Source organism: Solanum verrucosum, unplaced genomic scaffold (genome assembly GCF_900185275.1).
Source record: "Solanum verrucosum unplaced genomic scaffold, falcon-dt-bn FXZP01000255.1, whole genome shotgun sequence".
NCBI classification, from domain to species: Eukaryota; Viridiplantae; Streptophyta; class Magnoliopsida; order Solanales; family Solanaceae; genus Solanum; species Solanum verrucosum.
Window position 1 is genome coordinate 757,658 of NW_026020006.1, and position 13,471 is coordinate 771,128.

The 13,471-nt window shown below is 37.1% G+C and overlaps 1 protein-coding gene, 8 non-coding genes and 1 pseudogene across 9 annotated transcripts; 2 read left to right on the forward strand and 8 right to left on the reverse strand.

Annotated features, from left to right (window-relative positions):
- Positions 1–404: 404 nt before the first annotated feature.
- Positions 405–719, forward strand: LOC125819423 (uncharacterized mitochondrial protein AtMg00810-like). Its single transcript, XM_049498854.1, has one exon. The coding sequence runs from the start codon at positions 405–407 to the stop codon at positions 717–719; it is 315 nt and encodes a 104-aa protein (XP_049354811.1).
- A 948-nt stretch (positions 720–1,667) lies between these two features.
- LOC125819721 (U1 spliceosomal RNA) lies at positions 1,668–1,830 on the reverse strand. Its single transcript, XR_007442471.1, has one exon. It is a non-coding gene; the product is annotated as a U1 spliceosomal RNA (small nuclear RNA).
- Positions 1,831–1,841: 11 nt separating this feature from the next.
- Positions 1,842–2,060, reverse strand: LOC125819732 (small nucleolar RNA U3). Its single transcript, XR_007442479.1, has one exon. It is a non-coding gene; the product is annotated as a small nucleolar RNA U3 (small nucleolar RNA).
- A 213-nt stretch (positions 2,061–2,273) lies between these two features.
- On the reverse strand, positions 2,274–2,434 carry LOC125819717 (U1 spliceosomal RNA). Its single transcript, XR_007442467.1, has one exon. It is a non-coding gene; the product is annotated as a U1 spliceosomal RNA (small nuclear RNA).
- A 1,961-nt stretch (positions 2,435–4,395) lies between these two features.
- Positions 4,396–4,556, reverse strand: LOC125819719 (U1 spliceosomal RNA). The gene has a single exon (XR_007442469.1). It is a non-coding gene; the product is annotated as a U1 spliceosomal RNA (small nuclear RNA).
- A 2,149-nt stretch (positions 4,557–6,705) lies between these two features.
- LOC125819733 (small nucleolar RNA U3) lies at positions 6,706–6,932 on the reverse strand (annotated as a pseudogene).
- Positions 6,933–7,175: 243 nt separating this feature from the next.
- On the forward strand, positions 7,176–7,294 carry LOC125819728 (U5 spliceosomal RNA). The gene has a single exon (XR_007442476.1). It is a non-coding gene; the product is annotated as a U5 spliceosomal RNA (small nuclear RNA).
- Positions 7,295–7,444: 150 nt separating this feature from the next.
- Positions 7,445–7,605, reverse strand: LOC125819720 (U1 spliceosomal RNA). Its single transcript, XR_007442470.1, has one exon. It is a non-coding gene; the product is annotated as a U1 spliceosomal RNA (small nuclear RNA).
- A 1,563-nt stretch (positions 7,606–9,168) lies between these two features.
- On the reverse strand, positions 9,169–9,329 carry LOC125819735 (U1 spliceosomal RNA). Its single transcript, XR_007442480.1, has one exon. It is a non-coding gene; the product is annotated as a U1 spliceosomal RNA (small nuclear RNA).
- Positions 9,330–11,836: 2,507 nt separating this feature from the next.
- On the reverse strand, positions 11,837–11,997 carry LOC125819727 (U1 spliceosomal RNA). The gene has a single exon (XR_007442475.1). It is a non-coding gene; the product is annotated as a U1 spliceosomal RNA (small nuclear RNA).
- Between the last annotated feature and the right edge of the window lie 1,474 nt (positions 11,998–13,471).

Below are 13,471 nucleotides of genomic sequence, written 5' to 3' on the forward strand. Positions count from 1 at the left end.
GGAAAACATCTACAGGTTGTGTTCTTCTTTTGGTGTATGTAGATGACATTATTATCACAGGAACTAATTCTTCACTAATCACTTGCCTCCAACAGCAGCTTAAAGATTCTTTTCATATGAAAGATCTTGGTACTCTTACTTATTTTTTGGGTTTGGAAGTTCATAATGTTGCTTCAGGTGTATTTCTAAACCAACACAAATATACTCAGGATCTGATTTCTTTGGCTGGTCTTCAAGTTTCCTCCTCCGTAGATACTCTACTGGAAATGAATGTCAAGTATCGTCGTGAGGAAGGCGATCTTCTTCCTGATCCAACTATATTTCGACAATTATTTGGGAGTCTAAATTACCTTACTATTACTCGGCCTGATATCTCTTTTGCAGTTCAATAAGTTAGTCAATTTATGCAAGCTCCCCGTCATCTCCACTTGGTGGTTGTTCGTCGCATCATTCGGTACCTTCTAGGAACATCTACTCGTGGATTGTTCTTTCCAAGTGGTTCTCCTATTCGTCTTAATGCTTTTAGTGATTTTGATTGGGCGGGATGTCCTGATACTCGTCGTTCAGTCTCTGGTTGGGGCATGTTTCTTGGAGAGTCATTGATATCTTGGAAGAGTAAAAAGCAAGATCGTGTGTCAAAATCTTCAACAGAGGCTGAATATCGATCCATGTCTTACTGCTTGCTCCGAGGTTGTATGGCTTCGTGGATTACTTGCTGAGATTGGATTTCCCCAATCTTATCCTAATCCTCTCCACGCTGACAATACAAGTGATATTCAGATTGCTACTAATCCAGTTTTTCATGAGAGGACCAAACACATCGAAGTGGATTGTCATTATATACGAGAAGCTGTAGATAAATGAGTCATTACTCTTCCACATGTGTCCAGTGATCTTCAAATAGCTGATGCGTTTACAAAATCCATGGCACGGCAACGCCATCAGTTTCTAGTAGGCAAATTGATGCTTCTTGATCCACCAGCATCAATTTTAGGGGGGATGTTAGCATGATAGACAACTAAATGATTGTATATATTAATGTAATTATATAGTGATATAAATTAGCATGATCATATACATTTGTTGTAGAATCATATGAATAAATATTGTGATAGAATAGCTGATTTGGAGGGATAGCAAGGCAGATTTAAAGGGATTCAATGGCAAATTTGTATAGATAGAATAGCTGATCTTTAGGGATAGGAATGGCGGATCTTTAGGGATGTGTAACCTTTATTTTCTCTATATAATGGAAAGACTCTCTCACTTTGAGAGGCATTCAGCTGAAAATTGACATGAACAAGTTTAGGATGGATGTAGTGTTAATGTTATGCGTTTCGAATCTATCTTTATATTGAAAAAACCACAAAAATAAATTTAGAACTCAATAAAAATCAAATGAGTTGTAGGAATCTTAAACTAGAACTCATAAAGTTCAAATCATGAATCCGCCCTCATAAACAACTATTAGAATTTGTTCTTGTTGTATGATATACCATTTAATATAAGAATAAATAAGTCTCAACCAATTTTATTTTTTTTGTCTTGTTGAAAAAAAATCTGTTATCACATTTAGTCCATCAAAACAATATTGAGATAGTTAATGGGCTAACTTCAGACATTGCACCTGATGACAACAATTTTATGTCTCTTAACAATTTTCAGCTCTAGGGGCTGCGCGAACGCAAGCCCCCACTATCACAAATTATAGTGTAGGCTCAACCACTTGGGCAGACTTTAGGCAGGCACCCCTCCAAAGTGCAATGGAGGTCATCAATCTAAGCCATAGGTCTACGATGTCACGATCCCTTCTCCGCCACCCACCAGTAAAAAGAGTGAATAGTCTGTCAAACTGCCATGAGACCATCTCAGGGCCGGGCAAACCAGGCTGAGAACAATCATCTACTGCACACCATGACCCCGAAAGGCCCTGAAGAACAATCATCACACTCGAGTCTCATGGCCACGATTCATCCACCAGACTTGGTTTCCTGTCTCCTTAGAAGTCAAGGATACAGTGGTACGAGCCTATAGAACAGATCCTGTTCAAGTAAGGTCGTGTTCTTCTACGTTGCTGCAACAACATATAAACATTTGGATGCCCAACTAGCTTACTGATGTGGGAAAAAATGAAAAAAAAAATGTATACAATTCCATCAATGACAAAAAAACTACCTAATTTAGTGTGATTTCAATTCTGAAAGAATGATTGATCTGTATTCTATACAGTTTAGGTGATAGCATTAGACAAAAACAATTGGAATTTGAATTGGGTAGGGGCCGCGCGAACGCAGGCCCCCACTGCAACAAATTATGACGTAGGCTCGACTACTTGAGCCGACCTTAGGCAGGCACCCCTCCAAAGTGCAATGGAGGTCACCAACCTAGGCCATGGGTCTTATTGATCGCCCATTGACCCCGTCCAGGTAAGTATGTTTCTTCGTTGTCCTTGGCCTTTTTTTATAGTATCTCCTCATTACTCTTCTGTTTTATTCACTCAGCGATGTGGGAGTAAATCATCATTTTTCAATTTTCATTTCAATTTAATGAACTTCTATCAGTTTTCACATTTGCTATGTATTAAATTTAACCTTTGTACAAACACTCATCCAGACTATGCATCTTAATTCCTTGTGATCTGTATTATAAGAAGAACGAATAACGAAATAATGAATGGCAAGGAGATGAATGATGACCAATTTGAGTTGTAGTTTACGAATGATGACCATTTTGAATTGTCATGGTTCAAGGTATAAGGAGAAGTTGCAGCCTGATACGACGTAAAATAGTGTAACTTGTTCCATGATGACTCAAACGTTTATTAGCTGCTGATTGAGTTGGGAAAATGTTATATGCTTATCTGCTTAGTTATTATCAGTGATCAGAGCGAAAAAATGAAGGGTAGTCGAGACTCTGAATGGCCATGGAGGCTATCAATCATGCGTTGGCCCCATGGTCGCGGTTTTAAGGTCGTGCAAATCAATGTTGCTACAATGTAATATGAGAAATAAAATGATTAGCTTTCCGATTTTGCATTAGGAATTGACATGTTTTTGTGTTGGATTTTAGGTCTGCTAATATTAATAAATGAAAAGAAAACTTAAGTTTTCTTACCATAGATTGTTTTTTGTTAAAAAGGAACTTGAGAAAAGAAATGTTTTGCACCCGATTCAGAAATTCAGAAAAACAAACCATTCCCTTCTCAAGTTCTTCTGTAACCAAAAAAAACAAGAAGTCTAGGCCATGGGACTTGTTGATCACAATTGACCTCGTTCAGCTAAGTATGTTTCTCCGTAATTGACCTTGGCCCTTTTAGCGTCCCCTTGCTACTCTTCTGTGTTATTCACTTGACGGTGTGGGATTATGATATTATTTGCCAAGGAAGCAGTGCTAGTCTGTAAAAAAGAGTAATTAACATCCTCAATAACCGAAATAAGCAATACGTGCTTAGTTTATACTACTGATTACTCTTGAAGAATCAAAAACGGTAGATCACATCATTAAATAAAAGTAACAAACTCGTGTAACGTTCAGAGACAGATTTAGAGTTTAAATTTTGATGGTTTCAACTTGGATTAAGTTGAACCCCTAGCAAGCATACTACATCCGCCTCTGACACATTAATCAAAACAACAGCATATACAAGAGAATACAATACATGGCTTAACTTGTTATAAAGATTCAATGTGAGTGAAACCAGCAAATAGAGTTAAGCACTACACCAAAAATGATCTTTAGCGGCAATTGATTAACAACAATAGCTTAATTGCCACTAAATATATATTTTTAGCGGCAAATAGTATTCTTTGTCCCTAAAGCCTATAACGACATTGGATCCATGGCATTTAACTAATGCCAGTAAAGGCTTTAGCACTAGTACTCTTTGTAAATGTGTATATTTATTGCCGATAAAAGTTATTTTTGTTGTGGTGAAGGGGCTCTGTCAGACAACTTCTAGACTATCTCGGGAACTAAAAATCAGGCTGAGAACGATTATCTACGACTCCATGACCCTGAAAGACCATGGAGGCTGCTAATCACCCCCTTTTGTCAATTGTCATGGCCACAACTCTTTTCTCCTGTTCAATGAGAATTGTGTGTGTCCTTTTATAATCTTTCTGTCATTTTATTTCGACGATAAGATAAAAGATATTCATAAAGAAACAGTATACCAAGACCTCATGTTCATCCACCAGACTTAATTTTTTGTCTCCTTAGAACTCAAGGATAAGGTGGTACAAGAAAAATGAAGCATTCAATTCTTTCAACCTATTTGTTTATGTTTATTTTCTCTTTTATTTTTTTTAAAAAGATATAATTATTGAGAATGTGAGTACTAATATAATTCACAAGCCTATAAATGAGATACTAGAAAATAGTTGTACTTTGGATTGGGTAGGGGCCGCGCGAACGCAGGCCCCCGCTGCAACAAATTATGACGTAGGCTCGACTACTTGAGCCGACCTTAGGCAGGCACCCCTTCAAAGTGCAATGGAGGTCACCAACCTAGGCCATAGGTCTTATTGATCGCCCATTGACCCCGTCCAGGTAAGTATGTTTCTTCGTTGTCCTTGGCCCTTATTTATAGTATCTCCTCATTACTCTTCTGTTTTATTTACTTTGCGATGTGGGAGTAAGTCATCATTTTTCAATTTTCATTTCAAATTCAACCTTGCACAAATGCTCATCCAGACTAAGCATTTTCCTTGTTATCTGTATTATAAGAAGAAATGAATAACAAATAAGAATGCAGTTGTTCTTTTGATGGTGCTTCTCTCATTTTATTTCGACGATAGCATAAACTATAGTCACTTAGAACTCAAGGATAAAGTGGTACGAGCCTATAGAACAGATCCTGTAGTACAATAGTACGGCCGAGAAGAAATGAAGACAGACAAGAATGTAGCAGCAGAGAAACATATATGTAAGATAATGTAGTTTATGAATGATGGCCACTTTGAATTGTCATAGTTCAAGGTATTAGGAGATGCTGCAGCCTGATGCAATAAACGTAAAATAGTTTAACATGTTCCATGATGACTCCAAACCATTTTCTGCTCGAGTTCTTCTGTAACCAAAATAAACAAGAAGGGAAACTAGGCAATGGGCCTTGTTGATAACCCATTGACCCCGTTCAGGTAAGTATGTTTCTCCATAATTGACATTGGCCATTTTGTTATAGCGTCTCCTTGCATTCACTTGACGGTGTGGGATTATGATATTATTTGCCAAGGAAGCAGTGCTAGTCTGTAAAAAAGGGTAATTAACATCCTCAATGTCCGAAAGAAGCATTATGTGCTCAGTTTATACTACTGATAATCAGAGACGTTAGATCACATCATTAAATAATAGAAGTAAATTCGTATAACGTTCAGGGACAGATGTAGAGTTTAAAATTGTTGGGTTTAGCAAGGTGTGAATGGAAAATAAAAAGAGAAAATGGAAAGTGGAAGAACCAATAAAAGTGGGGGAACCAATTTTGGAGGGAAAATGAAAAGTCATCATTGCAAAAGTGCAAATGAAAGGTCATTTTTACCACATCGGTAGAAGAAAGGAAATTGTTGTCCTTATATTAGGAAACACTTCCTCTAGTTCTTAAAGGGTTAAGAAGAAGGTGCCCCCTCGCGCCTCGGTCGGCCTCGGCTTTGGATTTGATTGATAATATTTTTGGACAAAATTTATTTAATCAATCTTGTTAAATCATTTCCTTTCTCTTATAAATTAATTCAGAATGTTAATTAAATAACATAATTAATTTGGCGCAACTGAATTTATTTGAAATTCACGTGTAACGGTAATCCATCCAAAAAGTCGTTACTTTTCCCAAACGGTATTCCTTCCAAAAAGTCGTTACTTTTCCCAAAGGACACAATGTTCTGGAAAAAACGGGTCTGAACAGATTTTCTGAACAGACGCGTTCCTTGCTGCAAATGGCTATAAATAAGAGGTCTTTTTCGTTTTTTCAAACACTGAAATTTTTCCTCTCTGCATACATTTTCTTACATAAATAAAATTGTCGATCGACTGAGTCTGTGTGTGCTCTTGTTGCTGTTCTTGCGTTCGCTGAAGTTATTGAAGTTTGAGGTACCGCTACTTCTTTAACAGGTTAATCCGTTTTATCTTGGGAGGAATTAATCTGCAACCTCGGGTACAGAGAGGGGATTAAATTTCTTAAGGAAACACAATAGTTTCTGTGGACTCGGATTAAAATCATTCTGTCAATTTCATCTTTTTTCTGTTTCTGTATTTTTGACTAACCTGAATACAGGAGATAACAAAAATTTGATGGTTTCAACTTCTAAAATCTTGTCATTGTCTCATTGAATCTATTGCACTAATGGAATTTCGGATTCAAAGTTTAAAATTTGTCATTTTAGGTAGATATGCACCTTGTGTCGAAAATGTTGGATCAAGTTGAACCCCTAACAAGCATGCTACATCTGCCTCTGGCACATTAATCAAAACAACAGCATATTCAAGAGAATACATGAGTAGAGAAACTGTTTGTTCATTCTTTGGTTAAAGTTTCAAAACAAATGAATCTCGAGGGGATGATTGATGTAAACAATCCACCTGGCACGTCCCTTCCCGTCTCCACAAAACTGCAAGGAGAAAAAGGAGTTCGTATATTTTCACTCTGGACAAGATACAATGGTTTAACTTGTTCTGAAGATGCAATGTGAGTGAAACCAACAAAAAGAGTTTCGTCTGTTGACAGCCAATGTGACTGAAATCAGCAAAAAGAGTTTGGGAGTCTGTCTGAGACAGATCATCTACTAAACCATGACTCAAAGGACACAGTGAATGTCAATTACGTTCTAGTCTAGCCTCATGGCCGCAATTCATCAACCAAACTTGGTTTCCTGTCTCCTTAGAAGTCGAGGATAAGGAAGTACGAGCCTATAGAACAGATCCTGTTCAAGTAAGGACATGTCCATCTATGTTGCTGCAACAACATATAAACATGTGGCTTCTATGCTAGCTTACCGCTGTGGGAAAAAAAATGTATACAATTCTATTACTGTCTTCATGAGTGGACAAATGTGACAAAAAACTACCTAATTTGCAAGTGTGATTTCTATTGAATAGAACTAGGTGATATCATAAACTACAGTCACGAAAAAAATTGTAACTATATACAAAGCATCCTTGAACATCAGGTACAGCATCCATGCAGCCGCGTAAGTGAACACAGAACGAACAATTTTTTTGCCTTTTACTAAAGAATACCTATGTGCACGCTGCAAATAGTGGCTTACGCCTATTTTTGAAGGGGTTCTCTCTATTGAGTGCCCCTAGAAAAAAGGTACAACTTCCAGGATTTTGAATGATTTCATAGTCATTTCCAAGTTGGCGTAAACCACATTCTGAATACAAATGTGTGCTCAAGTAATTCATGAAGACTGTAATTAATGAGATGCTTAACAGTTGTGTATGGAATTGGGTAGGGGCCGCGCGAACGCAGGCCCCCGCTGTAACAAATTATGACGTAGGCTCGGCCACTTGGGCCGACCTTAGATAGGCACCCCTCCAAAGTGCAATGGAGATCACCAACCTAGGCCATGGGTCTTATTGATCGCCAATTGACCCCGTCCAGGTAAGTATGTTTCTCTGTTGTACTTGGCCCTATTTTATAGTATCTCCTCATTACTCTTCTGTTTTTTTCACTTAGCGATGTGGGAGTAAGTCATCATTTTTCAATTTGCATTTCGAATTGAATTTCAAATTATTGAACATCCATCAGTTATCACATCTGCTATGTATTTTAACCTTTGCACAAATACTCATCCACACAATGCATTTTCCTTGTGAATGCAGTTGTTCTTTTAATAGTCCTTCTGTCATATACAAAGCCTCCTTGAGCATCAGGTACTATTTCCCATGGTCGATCGTGCCAATCAATGTTGCTACAATGTAATATGAAGAAATAAAATGATTAGCTTCCCAATCTTTTAGGTAGATATACACTTTGTGTCGAAAATGTTGGATTAAGTTGAACCCCTAGCAAGCATGCTACATCCGCCTCTGAGACATTAATCAAAACAACAGCATATACAAGAGAATACAATATATGGCTTAACTTGTTTTGAAGATTCAATGTGAGTGAAACCAGCAAATAGAGTCGAGCACTACACCAAAAATGGTCTTTAGCGGCAATTTAACGGCAATAGCTTAATTGCCGCTAAATATGTATTTTTAGAGGTAATTAGTATTCTTTGTAATTGTCACTAAATCCTATAGCAACATTGGATCCAATGACATTTAACTAATGCCGGTAAAGGTTTTAGCATTCTTTGTTAATGAGTACATTTATTACCGTTAAAAGTTGTTTTTGCTTTAGTGAAGGGAGTCTGTCAGACAACTTCTAGACTATCTCAGGCACGAACAATTAGGCTGAGAACGATTATCTATGACTCCATGACCCCGAAAGACCATGGAGGCTGCTAATCACACTTTTGTGTAGTACTTCAAGTGTTATGATGATCCTCACAAATGTCGGGACCTGGTCCTAGGCAGAGTAGCTCTCGTCCAAGTCCAATATGATGAACAGTTGTAAAGTTGTCCTTGTCAAGCTGGTTGGTGAGAAGGACAGTGTACTTCTCCAATGAGAATAAACGAGGTTGTTTGTTCAGTGGACAATACTTCTTGGTGACTGATATATCCAAGTGAACAACAACATAGGAACTAATTCAGTAAAAAAGGTGATTTTTGTCTTTCAAGAACTCAAGCTTTAAGAAATCTTATGACAAGGGACCTGATAGAGTGAACAGAACCAATCTTGTAGTGTTGATGTTTTAAATGCTTGTATTGTGCTGAAATTGTAGGATTTGTTTCTCATCTATAAAGAAACGTATCAAGTGTTTTCTTGGTTACTGTTTGTAGGAACACAGTTAGAGTTAATTGTGTGTTACGAGTTGAAGTCTATATTAATTAGAGTTAGTTAATATAGTGGGCAATGGAGGCATTGATTTGGCTCAATTAAGTAATAGAGTTATTACTTAGTGTGATGTTAATCTCATTTGATGTATTTGAAGTTTGTATTCACTTTTGCTTGTGATTAGTGAAAACAATTGAAAATCATATATGACAGGTCGTGGTTTTATGCTTCTTTTCAATAATCACAAACCTGTCAATGAGATACAAGAAAACAGTTATATTTTGAATTTGGTAGGGGCCGCGCGAACGCAGGCCCCCGCTGTAACAAATTATGACGTAGGCTCGACCACTTGGGCCGACCTTAGGAAGGCACCCCTCCAAAGTGCAATGGAGGTCACCAACCTAGGCCATAGGTCTTATTGATCGCCCATTGACCCCGTCCAGGTAAGTATGTTTCTCAGTTGTCCTTGACCCTATTTTATAGCATCTCCTCATTAATCTTCTGTTTTCTTCACTTAGCGATGTGGGAGTAAGTTATCATTTTTCAATTTATTGAACTTCCATCAGTTATCACATTTAACCTTTGCACAAATGCTCATCCAGACTAAGCATTTTCCTTGTTATCTGTATTATAACAAATAAGAATGCAGTTGTTCTTTTGATAGTGCTTCTGTCATTTTATTTCGACAATAGCATAAGCTATAATCACTTAGAACTCAAGGATACAGTGGTACGAGCCTATAGAACAGATCTTGTTGTACAATAGTACGTCTGAGAAGAAATGAAAACTGACAAGAATGTAGCAGCAGATATACATTTTGAAATGTTATATTACAAGGTATTAGGAGACGCTGCAGCTTGATGACATAGACGTAAAATAGTATAACATGTTCCATGATGACTCCAACATTTATGAGCTGCGGATTGAGTTGGAAAAATGTTATATGCTTGCTTGCCTACTCGGTGATATAAGAAAAAAAAATGAAGGGTAGTCGAGAACGATGCTCTATGGCTCCATGACCCCTGAAAGGCCACGGAGGGTGTAATCATGTGTTGGTCCATGGTCGCGGTTTCTGATCTCCTTAGTAAGGTACTGCTAATCAATGTTGCTACAATGTAATATGAAGAAATCAAATGATTAGTTTTCCAATTTTGGATTAGGTATTGACATGTTTTTGTGTTGGATTTTAGGTCTGCTAATATTGATGAATGAAAATATAACCTAAGTTTTCTTACCATAGATTTCTTTTATTAAAAAGAACTTGAGCAAGAAAATTGTTTGCGGTATTCAGAAATTCAGAAAAACAAATAATTTTCTACTCAAGTTCTTCTGTAACCAAAAAAATAAATAGGGAAACTAGGCCATGGCCTTGTTGATCACTCATTGACCTCGTTCAGGTAAGTATATTTCTCCGTAATTGACCTTGGCCCTTTTTTTAATAGCATCTCCTTGCTACTCTTCTGTCTTATTCACTTGACGGTGTGGGATTATGATATTATTTGCCAAGGAAACAGTGCTAGTCTACAAAAAGAGTAATTAACATCCTCAATATCTGAAAGAAGCAATACCTGTGCTTAGTTTATACTACTGATTACTCCTGAAGAATCAGAAACTTTAGATCACATCATTAAACAATAGTAGTAAATTCGTTTAACGTTGAGGGGGGAGGGGGGGGGGGGCATATTTAGAGTTTAAATTTGATGGTTTCAACTTCTTAAATCTTGTCATTGTTTCATTGAATCTATTGCACTTATGGAATCTTGGATTCAAAGTTTAAAATTTGTCACAATTTTATAAACTTTTAGATAGATAGACACCTTTTTGTCGAAAATGTTGGATCAAGCTGAACCACGAGCAAGCATGCTACATCCTCCTCTGACACATTAATCAAAACAACATATACAAGAGAATACAATATATGGGTTAACTTGTTTTGAAGATTCAATGTGAGTGAAACCAGCAAATAGAGTCAAGCACTACACCATTGATCTTTAGCGGCAATAGTTTAATTGTCGCTAAATATGTATTTTTAGCGGCAATAAGTATTCTTTGTAAATGTTGCTAAAGCCTATAGCAACATTGGATCCAATGGCATTTAACTAATGTCGGTAAAGGCTTTAGCATTCTTTGTTAGTGTGTATATTTATTGCCGCTAAAAATTGTTTTTGTTTTAGTGAAGGGAGTCTGTCAGACAACTTCTAGACTATCTCAGGCACGAACAATCAGGCTGAGAACGATTATCTACGACTCCATGACCCCGAAAGACCATGGAGACTGCTAATCACACTCTTTTGTGTAGTACTTCAGGTGTTATGATGATCCTCACAAATGTCGGGACCTAGTCCTAGGCAAAGTAGCTCTCGTCCAAGTCCAATATGATGAACAGTTGTAAAGTTGTCCTTGTCAGGCTGGTTGGTGAGAAGGACAGTGTACTTCTCCAATGAGAATGAATGAAGTTGTTTGTTCAGTGGACAATACTTCTTGGTGATTGATATATCCAAGTGAACAAACAACATAGGAACTAATTCAGTAAAAAAGGTGTTTTTTGTCTTTCAAGAACTCGAGCTTTAAGAACTCTCACAACAAGGGACCTGATAGAGTGAACATAAGCAATCTTGCAGTGTTGATGTTTTAAATGCTTGTATTGTGCTGAAATTGTAGGATTCATTTCTCATCTATAAAGAAACGTATCAAGTGTTTTCGTGGTTACTGTTTGTAGGAACACAGTTAGAGTTAATTGTGCGTCTTATGAGTTGAAGTCTATATTAATTAGAGTTAGTTAATATAGTGGGCAATGGAGGCATTGCTTTGGCTCAATTAAGTAATAGAGTTATTACTTAGTGTGATCGTGGTGAAAACAGTTGAAAATCATGTATGACAGGTCGTGGTTTTATGCTTCTTTTCAATAATCACAGGCCTATCAATGAGATACAAGAAAACAGTTATATTTTGAATTTGGTAGGGGCCGCGCGAACGCAGGTCCCCGCTGTAACAAATTATGACGTAGGCTCGACCACTTGGGCCGACCTTAGGAAGGCACCCCTCCAAAGTGCAATGGAGGTCACCAACCTAGGCCATAGGTCTTATTGATCACCCATTGACCCCGTCCAGGTAAGTATGTTTCTCTATTGTACTTGGCCCTATTTTATAGTATCTCCTCATTACTCTTCTGTTTTCTTCACTTAGCGATGTGGGAGTAAGTCATCATTTTTCAGTTTTCATTTCAAATTATTAAACTTCCATCAATTATCACATTTAACCTTTGCACAAATGCTTATCCAGACTAAGCATTTTACTTGTTATCTGTATTATAAGAAGAAATGAATAACAAATAAGAATGCAGTTGTTCTTTTGATAGTGCTTCTGTCATTTTATTTCGACAATAGCATAAACTATAGTCACTTAGAACTCAAGGATACAGTGGTACGAGCCTTTAGAACAGATCTTGTAGTACAATAGTACATCCGAGAAGGAATGAAGACAGACAAGAATGTAGCAGTAGATATACATTTTGAAATGTTATATTTCAAGGTATTAGGAGACGCTGCAGCCTGATGCGATAGACGTAAAATAGTATAACATGTTTGATGACTCCAACATTTATGAGCTGCTGATTGAGTTGGAAAAATGTTATATGCTTGTTTGCCTACTCAGTGATATAAGAAAAAAAATGAAGGGTAGTCGAGAACGATCCTTTATGGCTACATGACCCCTGAAAGGCCATGGAGGATGTAATCATGCGTTGGTCCATGGTCGCGGTTTCTGATCTCCTTAGTAAGGTTGTGCTAATCAATGTTGCTACAGTGTAATATGAAGAAATCAAATGATTAGTTTTCCAATTTTGGATTAGGTATTGACATGTTTTTGTGTTGGATTTTAGGTCTGCTAATATTGATGAATGAAAAGATAACCTAAATTTTCTTACCATAGATTGTTTTTTGTTAAAAAGGAACTTGAGAAAAGAAATGTTTTGCAGCCGATTCAGAAATTCAGAAAAACAAACCATTCCCTTCTCAAGTTCTTCTGTAACCAAGAAAACAAAAAGGGAAACTAGGCCATGGGCCTTGTTGATCACCCATTCACCCCGTTCAGGTAAGTATGTTTCTCCGTAATTGACCTTGGCCCTTTTTTTATAGCGGCTCCTTGCTACTCTTCTGTGTTATTCACTTGACGGTGTGGGATTATGATATTATTTGCCAAGGAACCAGTGCTAGTCTACAAAAAAGAGTAATTAACATCCTCAATGTCCGAAAGAAGTAATACGTGTGCTTACTTGTCATTGTTTCATTGAATCTATTGCACTTATGGAATCTTGGATTCAAAGTTTAAAATTTGTCACAATTTTATAAACTTTTAGATAGATATACACCTTTTTGTCGAAAATGATGGATCAAGCTGAACCACGAGCAAGCATGCTACATCCGCCTCTGACACATTAATCAAAACAACATATACAAGAGAATACAATATATGGCTTAACTTGTTTTGAAGATTCAATATGAGTGAAACCAACAAATAGAGTCAATCACTACACCAAAAATGATCTTTAGCTTCAATTTAACGGCAATAGCTTAATTGTTGTTAAATATGTAT